Source organism: Triticum aestivum, chromosome 4B (genome assembly GCF_018294505.1).
Source record: "Triticum aestivum cultivar Chinese Spring chromosome 4B, IWGSC CS RefSeq v2.1, whole genome shotgun sequence".
NCBI classification, from domain to species: Eukaryota; Viridiplantae; Streptophyta; class Magnoliopsida; order Poales; family Poaceae; genus Triticum; species Triticum aestivum.
Genome location: NC_057804.1, coordinates 450,487,751 through 450,512,207, shown reverse-complemented (window position 1 = coordinate 450,512,207; position 24,457 = coordinate 450,487,751). Strand labels below are relative to the sequence as shown.

At 45.7% G+C, this 24,457-nt stretch overlaps 1 protein-coding gene across 1 annotated transcript; it reads right to left on the bottom strand.

Annotated features, from left to right (window-relative positions):
* Positions 1-4,129: 4,129 nt before the first annotated feature.
* Positions 4,130-18,631, bottom strand: LOC123092654 (protein FAR1-RELATED SEQUENCE 5-like; the record flags this gene model as incomplete). The annotated part of the gene is made up of 3 exons (XM_044514471.1): positions 18,080-18,631; positions 17,763-17,986; positions 4,130-4,739 (listed from the first exon to the last, which is right to left on the bottom strand). Coding segments are annotated over exons 1-3 (1,386 nt in total), but the record flags the coding sequence as incomplete, so codon positions are not given.
* Between the last annotated feature and the right edge of the window lie 5,826 nt (positions 18,632-24,457).

Below are 24,457 nucleotides of genomic sequence, written 5' to 3'. Positions count from 1 at the left end.
CGAGACCAACCTAAGCAAGGAAGATTCCCGCTCATCTGACACTGATTCCAAGCGCGTGCGTGGTGGCACTCTTGTGTCCACGACAGAAGTGGCTAAGGCGGAAGTTCACAATGATATGCCATCTACAGGTGAGAGTCTTGGCACAATAGCTCCAGCTCCTGTCGGTGCAGATACTGCTAAGGCGACTGTTTCGCGTGCTGGTCTTCCACCTAGGCTTCGTAGCCCCCGCAAGCAATCAACAGACATACCCAACGGAACAGCTGTAGCTAGAAGCAGCAGAGACGAGTCTGGTTATGTTCCTGTGTCCACACTGTTCCCGCCACCTGCCAAAAGCAATGTGATGGAGAAACCGGAAGACCGGAACACAACTGATGCAGGTGTCAAGCCGGGCACGAGTGACGCAGGTGAACGTCCGGAGTAGACTGCACCTTTACCCGCAGTGGAAATCCCCAGCTTAAATCTGCGCACTTCCAGGCTCCCAGTCAATGTGGGTGTCCCATACAGCCCAAACAAGAAGATTGTCAAGAAAGCTGCGGCTGATACCGCTGACAGCACGCCCCGCCCTACAAATAAGCCCGATCATTCTGTAGCGGCCGATTCAGATATGTTTGTTGATCTTTCACCCTTGGATTCTGCCTCGCAAGTTGTTTGTGGTCCGGCCAGTAGGCATGAGAGGTACCCAATGGCCTTCACCCCACCGAGCTTTAGTCTTGGCATCAGTCAAGATCAACCAGTGGTGCCAGATCCTATGCTAGTTGCCTTTGCTTTCCCGGGAGGCATGCCTGCAATGATGGTGCAGCGAATGGTCGAGGGCAGGAAGGCTATCAAGTTCGCAGAGCCGATAGTCCAAGGTACATTTATCATGTGCTTTATCATTTTCTTGTATGCATCTTTGTAGTTTGACTTTTGTCCCAATCATATTTTTTGGGGTTCTCACTTGTGATGGCAACTGATATGTGATGACATGGCAACTGGATTTGATGCACCATGTTACCTACATTTTTTTTGCTGCCATGTTGCATTTCACATTGGGCAACCACATGGCAACTGAAGTTGATTCAACATGGCAACTGTAGTTGTTGTCATATGGCAAATACAGTGCAATACACATGGCAACTGGATTTGCTGCACCATGTCACCTGCATTTTTTGTTTCCATGCTGCATTTTTCCATTCGGCAAGCACATGGAAAGTGGAGTTGACACAACATGGAAATTGCAGTTGCTGTGACATGGCAACTACAATGCAACTACATGGCAACTGTAGTTGCTGTGACATGGCCACTGTAGTTGCACCACACATGGCAACTCCCCACTTTTTGTACCTACATTTCACATCATGCACCCTATCTTCTCACAATCCATTTGTTTTTGATTTCTAGGTATCCTAATCCACTTTTTTGATCCTTGCAGCCACCCCTAAGGAGATTTCACCGTCACTTGATGAAGCTTACCGCAGGATCGAGGAGGCATCATTGCAGAGGAGGTCCTCACGAGGGCAGGGGCAATCAAGTTCCAACGTGCCTGCAGATACGGTATCTAAGGATACCATTAGAAGTGCCACCCATGGTTCTGTGAGGCAGCAGAGGGTAGTTCACCCACCTCCCGCGGAAGACTACGAGCCCGAATTCAGGGCCACAAAGTAACAGACCCAGCTGTACGATATTGTCAAGCGGTTTGGAAATGCGAGGGCCAGCAACAAGCACATGAAGGAGCTGAAAGCGTAAATGACCACACCACATAATCTCTCATTTTTTGCTTTGCTCCTTTTTTACCATTCATCTTCTTCATACTTTCTATACATGATCCGCTTACGTTTTAGTTCTTTCATTTTTTTTACTTAGTAGGCATGATTCTTTCATGTTATATCGTTTTCATATAGCTCATGTTTGGACAGAACCAAGGTCATTCAATGCGAAGCGACATACGTCGACCTGGGTGATCTTGCCGAGTCTGTGAGGCCAAATGGTAGAATTTCGACGAATGTAGTTGCATGCGGGATTGACTACATCAACAATCATACGGATGTGTGTGCTGACAAAATAATCATGCATTACTGTGTGACCTGCAAAATATGGGATGGTGACTTCCACCACAAAATCCTGAGGAAGAATTTTGCCCAACACGGTAGCTCACACTGAATAAATACGTGAGTACTCCTTCCCTGTTTTACACTTTTTTTCACATGGTATGGTTTTTTGCCATCATCTGCACTCTGTTTATGTGGCAGATGTTTCATGCGGCAATAGCTGCCGTGCAAACTGACTATTTCGATTTTTGCATCCCGTGCAAACTATGTGGCAACTTCATAGTAAAATACACAACAAATTTTGTTCATACATGGACGACAACTTTCTTTCAACTACCCCCACCATAACTAAACATTCTACGTGATTCTACTTTTTTTGTCCCTCTGCTGTTCTTCATGTGAACTCTGCTTCTCATTTCCTTCACTTTTACATGCAGGTCATGTTCCCCATGTTCCAAGAGCTTGCACCACATGACCCACACGACAAGTGTGGTCACCACTATGCGATCTGTCTTGACCTGAAGAACCAACGCTTTGAGGTGCTTGATTCAATGCGTTCGGTAGCTGATGCAGACCTTACTTCGCATGCGGAATTCTTCATCACCAACGTCAAAGAGACAGTGAACCGTCACTATGAAAACTCAAAGGTCCAGATTAGACATTTCCCGGTTGAGTATGTGGCGACTACAAATCAAGGGAACACGTAATTTCCTACCCCCTCCTTCATGTGCCATTTACATCAATCCCACCCCTCTTTTGTTGTTACATCTGAATTGAAGTTTATCACTGCTATGTTTGTCCTTTTTTGCGAGTTTACCTGACTCTTTTTCCTGTGCAGGACGGACTGTGGCTTTCACACATTGGAATACTTTGCAAAGTGGGAAGGTAGACTTGTCCCCGCTGTCACAGCTGCAACGGTCGTTGAGCTCCGGAAAATCTACACATGGAACTAGTTGACGAATGAAGATTTCAACAAGCGGTCTGGAGCATGCGAGTTTGTGGAGGAAGCTGTCAAGAAAGTCATCAAGAAGTACAAGTGATCACGTGGCGTTACACACCGGACACATACCTTACATTCTGTTGCCGAGGAATGTAAGGTACTATCTCTTCTGTTCTTGTCAAAAACTATGTTCCTGTGCTATGTTATGACTGCAACCCCGCGTAGCCTACTATGTAGTGGTGGTGTGTGAGCGACATTTGAATAGTTTCTGTAATATATGTGTGGATGTGAACCTATTTAGGCCTGACAGCAGATATGTTTTATGTTTATCATTATTACTATGGTTTCATCGTTTGTAGCACCAGATTGCTATTTCGAATGCATATACGATGTTTTAAAACATGGCAAATGTAGTTCATCAGACATGGTTAGTGAAAGTCATCGTCATTTTTCATTTGGCTGTTTTGCTTCTTCTTTTTCATCGCTAACTGCACTGGCTAGCATGGTAGGTTGATCATGTAGCCGCAACCTTTCCTGCGGTTGATGCATGCTACGCTTTTTTCAACTTGTTTCCCATACATTGCACACAACACACTATGTGTGACTAAACCGCGTCGAATTATCATGGAAATATATGCGATATAGAGTCATTACAAATACCATGTCATATTTCAGTACAGCTAACATGGCAGCTTGAGTACAAACAACACGGCAGATCTAGCATAATTAACATGGCAGATCCAGTATAATTAACATGGCAGATCCAGTACAACTAACATGGCAGATCCAGTACAATTAACATGGCATATTTAGTATAAATAGCATGGCATATTTAGTATAAAATAGCATGGCAGATTAACTACACATAACATTGCAGATTAAGTACCCATAACATGGCAACTGCATTTATCCATTCAATGTATTTTCCTTCAACTTCTGATGCCCCTCAAGAGTCATTCTCCCAATTTAAAAAAAAATCACAACATCTAGGGTACAAAACAAAATGTCCACAAGGACCATGTCACAGCGCCCCAATTTTTGCTTATGGATTGACCGTCCCTTTCTTCGTTTTCTTGTGTTTTGCTTGAATCTCCAATCTTGATTTGTACCTTATCTCTCTTGGACGACCCTTTGTGATGGAACGGGGTGGGTTCCTGACCTGGGTTTGTGTGCTTGCTGTTCCAGATCCTATCTCTGAGTTTTCAGATGATGGCCCCGTGGATGAAGGCACACTTGATGTGCGGGGGAACCGGTGTAAGGCTTCCTCAGCTTTCCTCTTCTTGATCTCATCAAGCTCTCTTTTCAGGGCCTTCCTGTGTTTTTCTGCGACTCTCGATGTCTCATCACTCTTGCACGCTTCATCAATTAGCTCAGCATAGTTCTTTGTCAGCACAACGTGCCTCACGGCTTCCATGGTTGCCTCGGGTCTCTCGTCATGCACAGCCAGAACTGCGTTTGTTGTCTGCGGCGCAAACGCGTCGTCAGCGTCCCAAGTCCATCGCCGCCTTATGAAATGGCGGGGCATTCGTGTCACACCGTTCATGTCCATTACTTTTAGTATGTGACAGCACACAATGCCATCCCGTTCAAACTTGCAGCATTGGCAGTAGTATTCGCCTTCGCCTATCGAGGCTTTGACAAAGTAGTTCCTTCCTTTGTCCGGGTCTTCAGGTTTTGAATCTGACATGCCCAAAATAGAACACACCTTGAACGTATGTTCATCCACCTGGAAAGCCGTGAACATGCTGGCACGCTTTATTTCTTCCTGGAATCTACAAGTTTTTGTGTGTTTTCTGTTAAACTATCGTGCGCGTTTTTTTTGTAGCACCTTATGTTGTCATGGAAATAGAAATACATTTTGTTTGAACATGGCAAACATAGTACATTGAACATGGCAAATATAGTACACCAGACATGGCAACTGCAGTACACCAGACATGGCAACTGCAGTACACCAGACATGGCAATTGTAGTACATTTTCAACTGTCCATCGTCATTTCTACACCAACATTCCCCAATGGAAGCACATTGCATAAAACATGGCAACTGCATTTTTATTAAACATGGCATCTATAGTTGAGTAAACATGGCAATTGCATTTCAACGAACATGGCAGTTGCATTTTAGTGAACATGGCAATTGCACTTCAGCACATGTGTCGACAATATATACATTTTTTCAATTGACATTGGCATTTGCATACCAACATGCCCCAATGGAAGTACAACGCATTAAACATGGCAACTGCACTTCATGAACATGGAAAATGCATCCGAGCAAGCATGGCAAATAGAATTTTCATTGAACATGGCAACTGCAGCTGAGTAAGCATGGCAAATAGTATTTCATTAAACATGGCAACCACATATCATGGCAACTGCATTGCACTCTACATGGCACCTACTTCTGATCAATTGTAATATAACGGGGTTTTTACGCCCCAAACTATGGATGTCGTGTTCTCCACAGGGACTAGGCGACGACGACTATGCTCGGCTAAATCTAGGTAACACAATTTTAAGAGATGAATGCAGAAAATAAAACCTAAACTAACAAGGTCATTCCCAAAGATTGTCGACAAAGAAAATGCAAAATAAAGTACAGAAAGGTTCAGATTATCTTCAACAATCTTTTTGGTATTTTCGTAATGCTTGAGAAATGAAAATACTAACACGGACATTATCGACAAAAAGGAAGTGAACACAAATGACTATCTAACATGTAAGAGATGGGAGAAACAAGATTATAAGACTCAATATAGATGGTTTACACCACAAACACACATGTATTTATATAGCACATGTACTAGAGCTAACACATGGACAATGGAATAAATTTCAGTAAGGAACAAACACACAAGGGGTGAACACATTCATATGCTAACAGAATACTAATTCACAGAAGCAAATTCTAATAGATCAATAATCTCTCAAATTAACAAGGCTTCCACTAGTCAGATCCAACATAACAAGTACTATATTATACCAGTACCAAACTGAACAAATAACAAGATGCTTACACTAGTCAAATCTGAACATTACACACCATACACATCTCAATTCTGAATTTTACAAAGTTTGAACCTTACAAAGTCTCAGACATCTCAATTGCACAGGTATTTCAGAGAGAGAGAGAGAGAGAGAGAGAGAAGGAGTAGGTAGGTTCAGAGAAGAAGGGTAGCAGGGGCAGTAGAGAGAGATAGCAGCAAGGGGTTGGGAGCAGCAGCAGTTTGGTGAGGAAGAACAGCAACAGAGATGGGTTCAGAGATGAAGCAAGGGCATCAGGAAGTAGAGCAGCAGCAGGTTCATGGGGAGAAGCGGAGCAGTAGCAAGTTCATGGGGAGAAGCGGAGCAGCAGCAAGAGGACTTTGAGAAGAGGAGCAAGAGCAGTGAGGCAAGGGAAGAAGAGCAGTTGGAGGCGTGCGGGGGATCATACACCTCGTCTGGTCGGGCGCGCAAGTGATGGTGGTGAAGGGGTAGCGCTAATGGATGGTGCAACGGCGCGCGGTGGTGATGGAGTGGATGGATGGTGGTGTATGGAGGTGCTGGTGGATGGAGGGCGCGGTGAAGGTGGAGGCGCGGTGGAACAGTGGCGCGCCCCACGCTGGCCTGTCTGCGGCGGCGGACGGTGGTGGAGAAGGTGGGGTGAGGGAGAGAGATGAGATGCCCGGTCCGATGGGGATTAGCTGCCGCTAGGGATTTTGACCCCTCCTCTGATCTGCCACTTTGCAATTTTGGCCCTTCTCCTTTTCTTCTTTCTTCATAAGAAGGTCCCTTTGTTCTTTAACTTGTCCCATGGAGCATCATTTCTTCACACACAAGTCCCTCTGTCTTTCTTCTTCCTTTTCACTTGACTGGTTCTCTTAGCCACTAGTCCAGATCTTGAAGTTTATAGTGCCTTTGCGCACTTTTCTGCAAAAGAAACACAATGACTAGTAAATGATACTTTATATGATTTTCATGCAAATATTCAATATTTCACAGCAAGAATTGATGGTCATATCTCAATAAATAATATATTTCTATGCCAAATTGTATATATGAAATGTGCTTATCAAGTTCCCCCACACTTAAACTTTTGCTTGTCCTCAAGCAAAGGCATATGACAAGAGCAAGAATGTGAACAGTGAGCTGACTAGAGAATACCAAGTGAAGTAGATGCCTAAACAGTGCATGCTTTGGACTTAGCTAGTAAAAATTAATGGTTAGGAGTGCTTCAAAGCGGTAAGATACTAGTAAGCATGACCATTTTAAACTTTTACAATGATAAAAGAGGATCAACAAGTTTAAATGATGATTGCGCCAAATGGTTCCTAAAGAGAGCATGATCCCGAGAACAAAAAGAACTGGAATTAAATCTCTTATTTGCAGAAATATGACTTTGTGGTAGAACCACTTATTGAATTTGAAAGAAACACACATATTATTTCATTAGTCTCACCGAAGGAACATACCACCGATCCCGAGAACATGGTATACACCTGGCTCAACCAATTTTTATTAATATTTTTTGTTTGTCTCCCCAAAGGAACATACCACCGATCCCGAGAACATGGTATACACCTGGTTCGACAATTACATTTTTATTATAATTAATTACTGCCCAAGCTAACCTGATTTCACATGCCACCGATCCCGGGAACATGACATGCTACTGTAGGTAGCCAGACTTATTTATTCATTATTACTTAACTTAAATGAACAACGCATAAGAACAAAAATAGGAATCATCACTTCTCCATGTCTGGTTCACATGCTACCGATCCAGGGAACATAGCATGCTAATCCATAGTGGTTAGGTGATTGCTCTCAATGGGAAGACACTTGGCACAAATTCAGCATCTAAACGTGGTGATCTAGGTGTATCGAGGTAAAAGCAGAAAATGATTAAGTTTTCTAGTGTACTAGGGATTTGAGCACTCAAAACTAATAACTTTCACTAATTTCAGCAAAACATGCATGGTGTAGATCACTAGTTTACAAGGCATTCAAAAATCAAGTTCACAAATTCACATCAAGCACAATGCCAAAGGTGAAATTCAGCTTGACAACAAGTAATAACTGGCTCAAGCAACCCAACTAGCAATTGAATTCAGCATGTATTTATGATATTCAGAATGGGTCATGAAACAGCTCACCGGGCTTAATGAAGTAGCACTCCCTCGATCACCTCACCAACTGAAGCTCCTCTCCTTTTGCTTCTCTATCCTCATGCCTACTCCAGCTTCTCCCTTCCTCGTGTGTGCCCCCTTGCTTCTCCTCATCGCCATGCTTTAAGTCCACCAAGATCCCATGGATGTCATCTCGAACTTGGTCAGCCCACAATGAATGGTACACAAGCGTAAACCTGAAAGAACACTCAACAAACAAGCCAATACAAATGATAGGGACAATGCCCTCTAAGTCATCAATAGAGTATCCTATCACATAAGCATATCTAAGCATATGACAAATAGATATCATCAATAGACCGCATGGTGCATAGGCAGTATCCATGATATGGCATATCTTGTCAAGAAAGCTGAGATCATACCTGAGATAGTTAGGAAGAACCTTCAGGACTACCTCAATTGAAGATACCAAGTGAGGTGTGCTTGTAGAAATTTCCACTGGACTCATGTCAACAAGTGAAATAGTAGAGCTTGGCTCCTTGACATCTGAATCCACCTCATCATAGTCAACCATGAAGCTCTCCATCTCAGGCTCAAGTGTTGAGGAATCAATGCAGCTGACATCATCGAAGGAGAACTTCTCCATATCTGGCTCTACTAGCACATGCTCAATATGAACTAAAGGTGACTCCACAATATCAAAAGCAACTAACTGCAGCTCCGGCTCATCCATGGAAGAATAATCAATGCAAAACTGAATCTCCAACACTAGTATCCATGTGATCTATAGCGCGTGTGTCAACTAGAATGGTGTCATCATCGTCAAAGATAATCCATGCAAGCTCAATCTTGTCACACTGAGATAGAGGTTCAGGATTTTGTGTAAGAATTGGCGGCTAAGGTGTAGTGATTTGTTGCAAGCAAACCAATGAATCAGAGGTGGGCTTATCATTGTACCACTGAAGTTGGTGGAAAGCTATGCTCTCAATCAGCAGAAAAGCATCATCAAGTGTCTTGTTTGTAATAGCTCCGCCCGCTGCCATATCGACGTAAGCTCGAGTGTCCCAAGTCAATCCTCTATAGAATATCTGCAGCTCTAACCATCTCTCGAGCCCGTGGTTAGGACATCTCCTGAATAAAGCCTTGTATCTCCCAAGCATCATACAAGCTCTCGCCTTCACACTGAACGAAGCTGAGGATCTCATCTCGAATTGCGGACTGCTTGTGTAGTGGGAAATATTTATCCAAGAAAGCTTGTGATATCTCGTTCCAACTGAATGATATTGATGGCAAGGATCGATACCAAGCACGAGCATCATCCTGGAGAGAGAATGAGAACAACATGCACTTGATAGCATCTTGAGGAACTCCATGGTACTTGACTGTACCTGAATACTCCATGACTCGGTATAAGTGCTCATAGGGATCCTCAGTGGGCAGTCCTCCAAACTGTTGTTGTTGAACCAAAGCAATAAGACTAGGCTTCATCTCAAAATTCTCTGCCTCAATAGTTGGCCAAACCGGTCCTGTGATATAACATTGACTACTTGGCATCCAAAGATCACGAAGCAATGCCATATCTTAACCAAGTTTAACTAGAGAACAACCAGCAAAGATTTATGATTCCCTACACACACTCATAAACAGTAAACACTAGTCAGAAGGTTAGTATCCTAATAAGCCGAAGCAACAATGGGGGAAAGTAGAAGAAAAACACTGAAGATGAAATACACGACGAATTGAACAAGGAACTAAAGTAAATCTAGTCTATAGCCTAACACAATCGCTCGACGCTAGTCCCCGGCAACGGCGCCAAAATGATCAATTGTAATATAACGGGGTTTTTACGCCCCAAACTATGGATGTCGTGTTCTCCACAGGGACTAGGCGACGATGACTATGCTCGGCTAAATCTAGGTAACACAATTTTAAGAGATGAATGCAGAAAATAAAACCTAAACTAACAAGGTCGTTCCCAAAGATAGCCGACAAAGAAAATGCAAAATAAAGTACAGAAAGGTTCAGATTATCTTCAACAGTCTTTTTGGTATTTTCGTAATGCTTGAGAAATTAAAATACTAACACGGACATTATCGACAAAAGGGAAGTGAACACAAATGACTATCTAACATGTAAGAGATGGGAGAAACAAGATTATAAGACTCAATATAGATGGTTTAGACCACAAACACACATGTATTTATATAGCACATGTACTAGAGCTAACACATGGACAATGGAATAAATTTCAGTAAGGAACAAACACACAAGGGGTGAACACATTCATATGCTAACAGAATACTAATTCACAGAAGCAAATTCTAATAGATCAATAATCTCTCAAATTAACAAGGCCTCCACTAGTCAGATCCAACATAACAAGTACTATATTATACCAGTACCAAACTGAACAAATAACAAGATGCTTACACTAGTCAAATCTGAACATTACACACCATACACATCTTAATTCTGAATTTTACAAAGTCTGAACCTTACAAAGTCTCAAACATCTCAATTGCACAGGTATTTCAGAGAAAGAGAGAGAGAGAGAGAGAGAGAGAGAGAGAGAGAGAGAGAGAGAGAGAGAAGGAGTAGGTAGGTTCAGAGAAGAAGGGTAGCAGGGGCAGTAGAGAGAGATAGCAGCAAGGGGTTGGGAGCAGCAGCAGTTTGGTGAGGAAGAACAGCAACAGAGATGGGTTCAGAGATGAAGCAAGGGCATCAGGAAGTAGAGCAGCAGCAGGTTCATGGGGAGAAGCGGAGCAGCAGCAAGTTCATGGGGAGAAGCGGAGCAGCAGCAAGAGGACTTTGAGAAGAGGAGCAAGAGCAGTGAGGCAAGGGAAGAAGAGCAGTTGGAGGCGCGCGGGGGATCAGACACCTCGTCTGGTCGGGCGCGCAAGTGATGGTGGTGAAGGGGTAGCGCTAATGGATGGTGCAGCGGTGCCCGGTGGTGATGGAGTGGATGGATGGTGGTGTATGGAGGTGCTGGTGGATGGAGGGCGCGGTGAAGGTGGAGGCGCGGTGGAGCGGTGGCACGCCCCATGCCGGCCTGGCTGCGGCGGCGGCCGGTGGTGGAGAAGGTGGGGTGAGGGAGAGAGATGAGATGCCCGGCCCGATGGGGATTAGCTGCCGCTAGGGATTTTGACCCCTCCTCTGATCTGCCACTTTGCAATTTTGGCCCTTCTCCTTTTCTTCTTTCTTCATAAGAAGGTCCCTTTCTTCTTTAACTTGTCCCATGGAGCATCATTTCTTCACACACAAGTCCCTATGTCTTTCTTCTTCCTTTTCACTTGACTGGTTCTCTTAGCCACTAGTCCAGATCTTGAAGTTTATAGTGCCTTTGCGCACTTTTCTGCAAAAGAAACACAATGACTAGTAAATGATACTTTATATGATTTTCATGCAAATATTCAATATTTCACAGCAAGAATTGATGGTCATATCTCAATAAATAATATATTTCTATGCCAAAAGTGTATATATGAAATGTGCTTATCAAGTAAAATGATCATTTGTAGGTACAATGGGGTTTTTATGCCCAAACTGCGAGTGTCGTGTTCTCCACAGGGACTAGGCGATCAGCGGGTATGCTCGGCTAAAGCTAGGTGACACTATATTGGGAGATGGAAACAGAAAATAAACCTAAACTATCAATGATTGTCACAAAAGAAAATGTAAAATAGCATAGGGAGGTTCAGATTATCATCACTGTCTTTTTGGTATTATTTTTATTTGCATGAGAAACTAAAATAGTAACACAAAGAGAACAACAAGACGTGAACACATATAGCAGAATGGATATGGGTCACATTACAAACACTTATATCACAGGTACATAGCTACACAGAGACTGAAAATTAAATGACAAATCAGCTGACTACAATAGAGAGCACTTTTAGAATAAGATTCAGAACAAGTAAACTGAATGTAACAGACGGCTACCTGACAGATGAATCACATATATTGAAATAGCGCAAAGCAGTTTACAATTGAATAAGTCTCAACACTAAAAGTTCACTGAATACACACGCACACAGGCTCACACACACACAGAACAGCAGTAGGTTTGGTTTGGTAAAGAAGAAAAACAACAGAGATGGTTCAGAGCTGAACAGTAGGAGAGGTTTAGAAGAGAGACAATAGCAACAGAGGTGAGAAGCAGAGTGCAGAGCAGGAACGTGGGAAAGAAGAGCAGCAACAGTTTTAAGAGGAGGAGGAGCAGAGATGGGGCAACAGCAGCAGCACGCAAAATTTCAGAGGAGCAGTAACATGAACGCAAGAAAGACAGCAGCAGTAGCGTGAAGGGAAGAAGCAGCAGCGGGGAAGGAGAAGAAGATCAGCAGCACACGAGTGCTCACGCGGAGGACCAGACGCCCGTGACCCTCTTGTCTAGTCGGGCGCGTGAGGTGCAACGGTGGCTGCAGATGGTGCTGATGGTGGATGGATTTGGTGGCGTGTGGTGGGTGGTGGAGATGGCGTGGTGGAGCTAGTGGAGGCGTGCGGAGGAGTTGATGGCGCGTGGGGGATCAGATGCCGGCGACCCCAATGGCTGGTCCAGGGCGTGAGTAGCAAGGGGAAGCAGCAGGGAGAGGTGGATGGGTGGTGTGGCGCTGGTGGATGGAGGTGATGGTGGTACTGGGTGCTGTTGGTGTAGTGGATGGAGGCTGCTGGCGCACCACCACGCCGGCCTGGCCGTGGCGGCGGCCGGAGTTGGAGAAGGAAGGGTTAGGGAGAGAGAGATGTGCTAGGCCCGATTTGGGGATGAAGGCATCTAGGGATTTTGACCCCACGGTTGATCAGCCCATATTGCAATTTGGCCCTCCTCCTTTCCTTCTTTCTTCCCAAGTCGATCCCCTCCATCTTTAGTTTTGGCCCCCCGGTTTCTTCTTTCCTTCATGCTCGGGTCCCTTTCTTCACCTCTTTCCTGCCCTTCTCTCTTCTCAATGGCCAATTCGTCTGAATCTTGAAGATTATAGTGCCTTTGCGCACTTTTCTGCAAAATAATCAAATGACGAGTAAATGATCTTTTATATGATTTTCATTCAAATATATCATAGTTCACAGCAAGAGTGGATCGTCGGATCACAATAAATGGTGTGTTTGTGTGCCAAAATTATATATATGAAATGTGCTTATCAAGTTCCCCCGCACTTAAATCTTTGCTTGTCCTCAAGCAAAGGCATATGACAAAAGCAAGAACATGAATAGTGAACTGACTAGAGAATGTCAAGTGAAGTAGATCTCTAAACAGTGCATGCTTTGGACTTGCCTAGTGAAAATTAATGGTTAAGAGTGCTACATATCAATAGGACACTAGTAAACTCGACCATTTTAAACTTTTGCAATGGTAAACAAAGATTAGCAAGTTCAAATGTTGACCATGGAAAAAGGTTCCTAAAGAGAGCATGATCCTGAGAACAAAAGGAACTTGAATTAAATCACTTATTTGCGGAAATATAACATTGTGGTTGAACCACTTATTAAATTTGAAGGAAGTAATGATAATATTTTCAGTCTCACCAAAGGAACATACCACCGATCCCGAGAACATGGTATACACCTGGCTTGACTAATTATTAGTTTTTTTGTTTGTCTCCCCAAAGAAACATACCACCGATCCAGAGAACATTGTATACACCTGGTTCGACAATTACTATTATTATTATTAATTACTGCCCAAGCTAACCTGATTTCACATGCCACCGATCCCGGGAACATGACATGCTACTGTAGGTAGCCAGACTTATTTATTCATTATTACTTATCTTAAATGAACAACGCATAAGAACAAAAACAGGAATCATCACTTCTCCATGTATGGTTCACATGCTACCAATCCAGGGAACATAGCATGCTAATCCATAGTGGTTAGGTGATTGCTCTCAATGGGAAGACACTTGGCACAAATTCAGCATCTAAACATGGTGATCTAGGTGTATCGAGGTAAAAGCAAACAATGATTAAGTTTTCTAGTGTACTAGGGATTTGAGCACTCAAAACTAATAACTTCCACAAATTTCAGCAAAGCATGCATGTTGTAGATCACTAGTTTACAAGGCATTCAGAAATCAAGTTCACAAATTCACATCAAGCACAATGCCAAAGGTGAATTTCAGCTTGACAACAAGTAATAACTAGCTCAAGCAACCCAACTAGCAATATCATTCAGCATGTATTTATGATATTCAGAATGGGTCATGAAACATCTCACCGGGCTTTGATCACGTAGCACTCGCTCGACACTCTCTAAACTGCAACTCTTCTCCTTTCCTTCTCTATCCTCATGCCTGCTCCAGCTTCTCCCTTCCTCGTGTGTGCCCCCTCGCTTCTCCTCATCCCCATGCTCTGAGCTCACCAGGGTCCCAAGGAATGTCACCTCGAACCTGGTCAGCATGTAATGGATAGTGCACAAGCAAAAACCTGAAAGAGCACTCAACGAAAGAGACAATGCAAGTGGTAGGGATAATACCCTCCAAGTCATCAATCGAATATCCAATTACATAAGCATAGCTATAAAACACATGTTTAGGATGGTAGAAATCAGCAAGGTCGACACTAACATGAGGATGAAATTTATCATTAAGCTCAAGACTAGCATGGGAATAATATGTTTCATTAAGCATAGGACTAGCATAAGGAAAATAAGTGTCATCATCAGGAATGAGAGCAATGCCACCAACAATGTATGTATGATCATGTCCAAGCAAATAATTTTTCAAGTCTAGCTTAATTGATGGTATAACACAATGAAAAGTAGCAGCAAAGATCTCATAAGGAAGCATGTCATCAAGAGGATTGGATAAACCTGCTAAATCACGATCCTGTATGACGATGGGCAAATGCGTTTCTGGTTCTTCATCTTCAATCACATCAACTTCTTTTGCTTCTTCAAGAGTAATAGATGATGAGTTTTCAACTTGATCACTTTGTTGTTCGAGCTCTGGATCATCTTGTGCCTTGGCTTCGACTACATCTTCTTCAATCTGAGGTATCTCTTCCTCTGGACTCTCGCTATCTTGCTCAGCTGGATGTGACGGTGTTGGAACCTCACATGTATCAAGGGATATCCCAGCAACACTCAGCTCAAACTATGAAGAAATAGTGCTACCAGCGTTGATGTTCTTCTCAATCTTCCTTACTTCTTCCACTAGCTCTTTTCCACTCTTGATCTTCTTCATTTCATCTAGTATAACCTTCCTAATAGGATCATCCTCGGCACTCCAAGTGAACTCGAGACTCAAAAGTGCGAGCTTGTCTATGTCATCGAAGTCATCTTGTGTGGGCACTTGTGTTGAAGATGTTGGTTGACCAAATGGAGGACCATTTAACTCCATTGGCAACATGTCCTGGTGTTGAGGTATATGAGTAGGAGCTGAATAAATTTGTTGTGGAGCATAGTTGTGGTTCTCCTCATTGTACCTGAATCCCTGCAATGGATAACTAGAGGCAAACAATGAGATCTCAGGGTTGTTGCGCCTATATGACATATTCTGGTTTTCAGGCCACCCATGTGTGTAATTGTTTTGGTATGAGCTAGGCTGTGGGGCGAAGCTCATGCCATAACAATCGGGAGGGTGAGAGTAACCACGCTGACATTCAGCGGGTGAATGGCCCTGAAATCCACAAATATGGCAAGTAGGAGCAACATAAGGATGGCCTCTGGAATAAGGATCGTAAGAACTAGGCCTATCCTCAAAAACTCGTTCTCGCTGCCGAGCTAAATCATCTAATCGATGGGAAATCTTACCTATCAGTTCTTGAACACTTTCCATGCTGTTTGTAGTGTTGCTCGCATAAGCCTGATGATCTGAATAGTAAGCCATAACCGAGAGGATAATCCAACCTGCAAAAAGGAAAAGAAGACAAAAAGATACTAACTAGAACAGGGGTTAGTGGCTAGAGATATATCACAAATATATAAAGCACAAAAAGGAAACAAGCTAAACCTAGTCTAAAGCCTCACACAAACGCTTGACGCTAATCCCCGGCAACGGCGCCAAAATGATCATTTGTAGGTACAGTGGGGTTTTTACGCCCAAACTGCGAGTGTCGTGTTCTCCACAGGGACTAGGCGATCAGCGGCTACGCTCGGCTAAAGCTAGGTGACACTATATTGGGAGATGGAAACAGAAAATAAACCTAAACTATCAATGATTGTCACAAAAGAAAATGCAAAATAGCATAGGGAGGTTCAGATTATCATCACTGTATTTTTGGTATTATTTTTATTTGCATGAGAAACTAAAACAGTAACACAAAGAGAACAACAAGACGTGAACACATATAGCAGAATGGATATGGGTCACATTACAAACACTTATATCACAGGTACATAGCTACACAGAGACTGAAAATTAAATGACAAATCAGCTGACTACAATAGAGAGAAATTTTAGAATAAGATTCAGAACAAGTAAACTGAATGTAACAGACGGCTACTTGACAGATGAATCACATATATTGAAATAGCGCAAAGCAGTTTACAATTGAATAAGTCTCAACACTAAAAGTTCACTGAATACACATGCACACAGGCTCACACACACACAGAACAACAGTAGGTTTGGTTTTGTAAAGAAGAAAAACAACAGAGATGGTTCAGAGCTAAACAGTAGCAGAGGTTTAGAAGAGAGACAGCAGCAACGGAGGTGAGAAGCAGAGTGCAGAGCGGGAACGTGGGAAAGAAGAGCAGCAACAGTTTTAAGAGGAGGAGGAGCAGAGATGGGGCAACAGCAGCAGCAGGTAAAATTTCAGAGGAGCAGCAACATGAACGCAAGAAAGGCAGCAGCAGTATCGTGAAGGGAAGAAGCAGCAGCGGGGAAGGAGAAGAAGATCAGCAGCACGCGAGCGCTCACGCGGAGGACCAGACGCCCGTGACCCTCTTGTCTAGTCGGGCGCACGAGGTGCAGCAGTGGCTGCAGATGGTGCCGATGGTGGATGGATTTGGTGGCGTGTGGTGGGTGGTGGAGATGGCGTGGTGGAGCTAGTGGAGGTGTGGGGAGGAGTTGATGGCGCGCGGGGGATCAGACGCCGGCGACCCCAATGGCTGGTCCAGGGTGTGAGTAGCAAGGGGAAGCAGCAGGGAGAGGTGGATGGGTGGTGTGGCGCTGGTGGATGGAGGTGATGGTGGTACTGGGTGCTGTTGGTGTAGTGGATGGAGGCTGCTGGCGCACCACCACGCCGGCCTGGCCGTGGCGGCGGCCGGAGTTGGAGAAGGAAGGGTGAGGGAGAGAGAGATGTGCCAGGCCCGATTTGGGGATGAAGGCATCTAGGGATTTTGACCCCACGGTTGATCAGCCCATATTGCAATTTGGCCCTCCTCCTTTCCTTCTTTCTTCCCAAGTCGATCCCCTCCATCTTTAGTTTTGGCCCCCCGGTTTCTTCTTTCCTTCATGCTCAGGTCCCTTTCTTCACCTCTTTCCTGCCCTTCTCTCTTCTCAATGGCCAATTCGTCTAAATCTTGAAGATTATAGTGCCTTTGCGCACTTTTCTGCAAAATAATCAAATGACGAGTAAATGATCTTTTATATGATTTTCATTCAAATATATCATAGTTCACAACAAGAATGGATCGTCGGATCACAATAAATGGTGTGTTTGTGTGCCAAAATTATATATATGAAATGTGCTTATCAACTTCCTTAGTGCTTTTGCGCAAATAAGACTGTGACGCAACTGACTTACTTGTTAAAGATCTTGTTGGTGTATATCTTGCTCATTTGCCTCTCCATTGGTAAATACGTTAGCAATTTTGGCTGCTTTAGGGCGGTGGTCGCTTCTTGCTGTAGCTCAGATCCCAGAATTTTTTGTTGCAAAGCTGTGTACTGCTTGGCAAATTGTAGCAATGAGTTGCCAGGGCTCACGTACCACTTCAAAACAGCATTGAACCCCTCGCTGTGCTGCGTAGTCTGCAGAAAGGGGAAGAAGCACTGCATGAAGTAGGCCGGCACCCAGTACATTCGCTTCTCCCACAGGCTAGCAAGAGTCTCATTGTCTTGGACTTGATATGTTTCAATCATGGCCATCCATCTCCTTTCAAACTCCTCCACCATCAAGTTGTGGTCCACGCACAGCTCGAATGCCTTGTGCAACTCTGGATGGTCAGCAAAGAACGGTCCTAGCGTCTCCTCGGCCTTCTTTATAATGTGCCACCTGCAGTGCCTGTGCACTACCAACGGAAAGACCTCCTCTATTCCTGCACGCATGCTGAAATCCTGGTCTATTATTATGTTCATCGGAGCAAGTCCATCCATGCACTCCAAGAAGGTCTTGAACAGCCAAACGTACGCATCTGTGTCTTTGTTCCGAACGAGCCCGCAGCCGAACTGCAACGACTGATTGTGGTTATTTATTCCTATGAACGGAGCGCATGGCATCTTGTACATATTAGTGAGATACGTCGCGTCGAATGAAATGCAATCTCGGAAATATTTGTAGGCTCTCCTTGCAGCACCATCCACCCAATACATGTTCCTGACACGGTCCTCATCGTCCAACCTTATCCTGTAGAAGAAATCTGGATCTTCCTTCGCTTTCTCATCGAAGTAGGCCATTGTGGCCTCTATGTCAGCCAACTTACTCTCTCTACGGTACTTTGCCTGTAGGTTTGTGACGTCAGCTGGTATGTAGGGCATGCTACTTAGAGTCCCCTTTTTGCTATGGATGAGTGATAGTATCTGGACCATTCTTGATGGACCGACATTACAATCATGTAGCAGCTTTACGAATTACCTTTCGACAGGGGTGAATCCTCTGTGGGCGGTCAGAAATTTTACCAGGTCAAACTTCTTTATGAGTTTGTGGTTGTGCTCGTCAAAATATTCACTGACCACATACTATGTTCCATCTACGTTTAGCTTACACCGGACAGGGCACCCCGTCTTGAGAATGATACCTCTCTTTCGTTCTGGAACGACAGGCACAACACCTTTCCCCTTCTTGTTCCTTCGTGCCTTGTGGCACCTCATCTCACCTCTGTTGTACTCGTTAGTTTTCTTAATTTTCCTATGGTATTTGGTGTTGAAGGCAAACCCATGGAACTTTGCATATGTCTGGTAGAATTCCTTTGCTTCTGTAAACGATTCAAATCTTTGTCCAATGTACGGTGGCTGAGGTACCACGATCTCTGATTGCCCACCATCTTCATCCCCTTGTGCCTCGTCGTCAGTTTCATCATTCACTTCAGTATCGGCGGCAGTTTCATCTACTTGAGTGTTGCCAGTGCTTGGGTTCAAAGGGGTGCCTGTCGGAATTGCTGGAATGATTGCCATTTCCGACTCTGACTCGGCATTGATCGCGGCATGATTATCGGATGGCTGGTGGAACGCGTCTTCCATGCGCTCAGAGCTCCCCGCAGTAGATGTCCCCGCGCCGCTGTTCACTGTAGTTGTAGGCCCTGTAATAGAAAAAACAGGTACGAGCGTAAGATTTTGCTTGAATAACATGTTTATCGTAATGGAGCACATCAACTTCAAGTGATTTGGCATTACATCATTCAAACAACAAGCCGTGAGTCTGCGTGTGGACATGCACGGAAACTGTAGTTGTCCAGTCATGGCAGCTACAGTCCAAAAAACATGGCAACTATTTCTTTACCAATGCATGACAACCAGCTCCTTTTTAGTACGAAAACTTGGGTTCTATATGCATGGTAGCTGCAGTCCTGCATATATGGCAAATACTGCTACCAACACATGGCAACCACTATGTTCTGACATCAAAACTATTGCATTCTAAACCTGCTCTCACTAGGAAAATGCGATCAACCATTAGTGCTGCACACATGCTTTTAGCAGTTGGCAAATTTTCAAAGACAATACATGACTCATTACACACAACCACTTGTTAGCGTTTTATGCTTGGTTTTGTCCACCATCACTGCTACAAATCTTCTTTTTCGTCACGTGCTATTTTTTTGCCACAAAAACAAATGTAGTGCTCTTTTGTGGTTCAATTTTTTACTTACCTTGTTGTGCTGCATGTGGCCATCTTGTGTGGTCTGTGACACCAAATTGACGTGCTCTATCTGCAATCTGTGAAGCTTGCCACAAGACGTTTGCCGGGTTACCACCACCATAATAACCTGTAAGCATCGTAGTAGTTGGCCAATACATGGCAAATGTAGTTTGTGCTAGCATGGCAACTGCAGTTGCCCTGGTATGGCAATTGCAGTTGTCCCGGCATGGCAACTGCAGTTGCCCTGGTATGGCAACTGCAGTTGTTCCTCCGTGGCAACTGCAGTTGTCCACGGAGGGCAACAACAGTTGTCCAGGGATGACAACTGCAGTTATTTTTCCATGGCAATTGCAGTTGTCCAGTCATGGCAACTGCAGTTGTCAACTATGCTCCTCCTGCTAATTCACCATCCGCAACTTCACTTTTTTATGGACTCACCTGTGTATGATGTTGATGGCAGGTACATGAGTGCTGCTTGATGCCACGTGCTGCATGAAGGCTCTGCATTTTCACCCGTCATAACTCGTGAGTTTTGCAAGTTTATTTTTCATGTCCAGACCAGTATGTGTTCTTTTTCGTATGCGTTACCTTGATTAGCCATATTAGCTAGTTGAAGTTGGTTGCCCGTAAATTTGTCAGTGTTAGCGCCCTGTGACTGAACTTGCCACGGAGGCCCCCTGATTGTGTTTTGGTCATAAGAACCTGCAAAAAATGACAGTGTACGACATAAGTAGAATGTCATCTTCAACGTTGCGAACATGGCAACTATTCTTTTCTTTTGTAATCACGCATCATACCAATGCCTGCATACTGTTCTAGTAGTGGCAGCAACGACCCGGCAGAAATGAGTTGACTGTACTCTGATGCATCCCATGGGGGCGTTTCTGGCCTTTGAGAACCCCAAGTATCAGCGCCATCTTCGTGAGTCATTCTTTCCGCTGCTTGCACATAGAAGATAACATGTCAGTGTTATCACATTTTCATGCATAGGCAACCAACACATCGCAGCAAGTAGGACATGCACATGGACACTCTTTTTTGTAAAATTTTGGGTGCTAGCTATCCGTTCAATTAGATGGCAACAACCACTACAATAGGATGGCAAGCAACATGTCAACTTGGTGGCAGTTACTGGAAACGAAAGGTGGCAACTGACATTATACACAAGTGGCAATGAATTTTTCCCACACCCTTTATTCCAAATTTGTCATTCCTCTCCTTTTTTTAGGGATTCCTACTCATCCATTTCATAACCAACTACTTGCATCAATCAAACTAGGAACTTAAGTTAATCTCAAGCATAGTACATGGCAGATCTGGTGTATTCTGCTTGGCAAATGCGAAGATACACCGAACCATGTAGTGTTTTACCCCTATAGCATGGATCCAGTCGCCACCTTCATCTGTAAATTTGCAATTTTCTGCCTAGAAGAAGGATGAGAAGCAGTATGAGATCGGGAGATTTCACCTGCTTTTAGCTAATCGTCTTTGGAGGGCGGGGTTGGAGTGGGGGGCTGGGGGTGGGGGGAGGGTTGGGTTGTGGTTTGCGGTGGGAAGGCCCTACAGATCTGCTCTGGTTGCCATGGCAACCAGAGAAGGCTGGCGACGGAGGTAGGGGTTCGAGAGGTGGGGGATGATGGCGGCAATCGAGAGTGGGGATCGATCAGTGGCCGAGAATGGCTGGGTCGTGCGGGCAGCGGGGTCATCTAGACCGGACAGGGTCGTGCGGGCGGGGTTGCCACACACCGGACGTGCGGGCTATGCAATTGCGCGCCCGGACGTGGTCGTGCGGGCGGGTTCCTGTCCATGCCACACGAGGCGTGCGGGAGGGTTCCTACCCAGGCCACACGTGTGGCAGTTATCGGGACCCTTTTAGAAAAGGAGGATTACCCCAGCCTCAGAGTATGAGTAAAATGCACAAAACCACAACATTAGCGTCATAGCTGCGAAAAAGAAATCTGGGAGGAAAATCGGAGAGGTTAGCTCTCGCGACTCCGCCCTCCCACTCGTCCGCGCCGCCACCCCGTGGCGGCCAGGCGGGCCTCGTCTTCCCCGGCCCCCTCGACTCCGCCCTTCTCCGCCCTCCTCGCCGCCACCCGCGTGGGCCGCCGGGCGAAGCCTGGTTGGCCTGGGTGGTGGCGGGGGCTCTCTCCTCCCCGTCTGTCTTCGGCGGCGCGGGGTGCTGCGGATCCAGCGGGGGCGCGACGCTATGTGCAGGGCGCGGCAGCGGGGCTGCGGGTCACGACGCTGGTGGCGCGGGCGCTCGTCGGTGCCGCGGCGGCTGTGCGGTGGAGGCGGAGTTTCGTCCTTCGACCAGTTCGTGCGGGGCGGTCCCAGTCTGATCCGGCCGGATCTGGCGCTGGAGGCCCGTCCGGCGACGAGGGTTGTGGCCAGTAGGGCCATGGAGACGTGGCAGCAGTTGGTGCACGTCCAGGCGGGCGGGGTCGGCTGGCTTGCTTGCTCCGCCGTGTGACGGCGCGGGCCGTGGGCGGCTTGGGCCGTGGGCGGCCGCCCTGCATTGGTAGGTGGTGGTGGCGGCGCGGTGGTGGTTTGCCATAATCGTCTCCTCCTCGTGGTGGTGGCTCATGGTGATGGTGCGGGTCGTTCACGGCAGCGGCTGGACTTATCCCGCGTCGGCCCGTCAGTGTGCGGCCTGTCTGGACCTTCAACCCTTCTCTTCGGGCATCCGTCCGCTATGTTCATCGATGGTTGGCCCTCCCCCAGTGACGGTCCATCACTCGTCTCGCACACGACAGCAGGACCGAGCTTGTCTTACGCTTGGCAGCAAGACTAACCTTGTCTCGTGCTCGGCAGCAGGACCGAGCCAGTCTCGCGCCCGGGAGCAGGACCATGCTCGTCTCGTGCCAGGCAGTAGGACCGAGCTCGTCTCGCGCCCGGTGCCGAGGATGGGGTGATGGAGGCCAGCCTCGGCCAGCCTATTGGGTCTTGGCATTGGGGGCATCCCGCGGGTATGAAAGGCATGTCCTTTCCGCTCGTGTCTTTGGTCGGGGTAGAGGCTGATCTCGTGTGAGGAGGTGTCAAGGTCTTGGATGTCGGGGTGGCGGCCCTGATGGTGGCTCCGCGGGGCTCTTGGGCAGAGCCCGTGGCTTGGTGTTGCCCAGTTGCCATGGCCGTGTGGGCGGCGTGGTAGCCGGGGTGTGGCGTTCGGCGGCGGTGAATGGTGGTCGGGGTGAAAACCTTCTCTTTCTTCGGATGGACCAGCGGTGGCGGACTTGTTCCCTTCTTGAAGGCATCGTCGCGGCTCTCATTGCCCTTTGTGTTGCTCCGGGGGAAACTCTGATCCTCGGATCGGGCGGCGGCGGCGCCCTGGTGTTGTCCCCTTCATGAAGGCGTCGCCTTGGAGCCCACGGTTCGTCATATGTGGTTTCACCTCTTCATGTAGTGTTTGGGATGGTGTTGCCACACTCAGCGCCTATGTATCTTGCCTTGGGTGTGTGTGCGCGTGTGTTGTGTGGACGCAAGTTTGTACTGGGTGATGTTGAACGGTGCTTTATATATAAAGCGGGGCGAAAGCCTTTTTCGGTAAAAAACCACCACTTCTCAAAATGTGACACTTTGCACCGCGACACAATTTTAACACTGATTCATTTTCTGAGAGCGTTTTGACGTGGCTGATCACTCATGGCCGACAACGGTGACGGCGAGGCACAAATGACCGTTAATGGCCGTGTTCAAAGCGATTGGGACGACCCTCACTCCCATCCCTAGTTGTCTATCTCTCTCCTCTCTCTCGCGGGTAGAGCGGCGGTGGCGGTGGCTCCGGATCCATCGGCGAGGGAGCTGTTGTTGGAAATATGTCCTAATAATATTGTATTATTATATTTCTGTTATTCATAATTAAGAGTTTATATTTCATGCTATACTGTTATGATCCTAGAATATGCAATTCAGTGAAAAACTCATATGCACGTGTGAAAGGATAAACGGTAAACAATAGGTTCCTAGTCTCACCTCTAAAACCAGCTCAAGGTTGTTGGTGATCATGTTTTCCACATTTTAGGATATCATTAAGTGTAACGATAGTCCTAAAACAACATTGACGGTATGACGTTAGAAGAAAGATCATATTGAATCGACCCAGTACTTTATGTTATACTATGTGATCATATCATCTAAAATCATATGTTATAACACGAAGTGTTAGCATGTGTTTTTGTTCCTCGGATCATGAGAGTGTCTCGGTCACTTCATACCGGACGGTGGGCTTTGGGGTTGCTCAAACGTCATATGTAACAAGGTGATCATAATGACAACTTTCAGGCTCACCGAAAGTTTAACAAGTTACTGGTCAGCTCAAGAGTGAGATTTGCTCCTCCGACGATGGAGAGATATTCTTAGGGCCCTCTCCATGTGACGGCATCCATCATCGTCTGGAAAGACACAGGTGACCACGTCACGGGGAT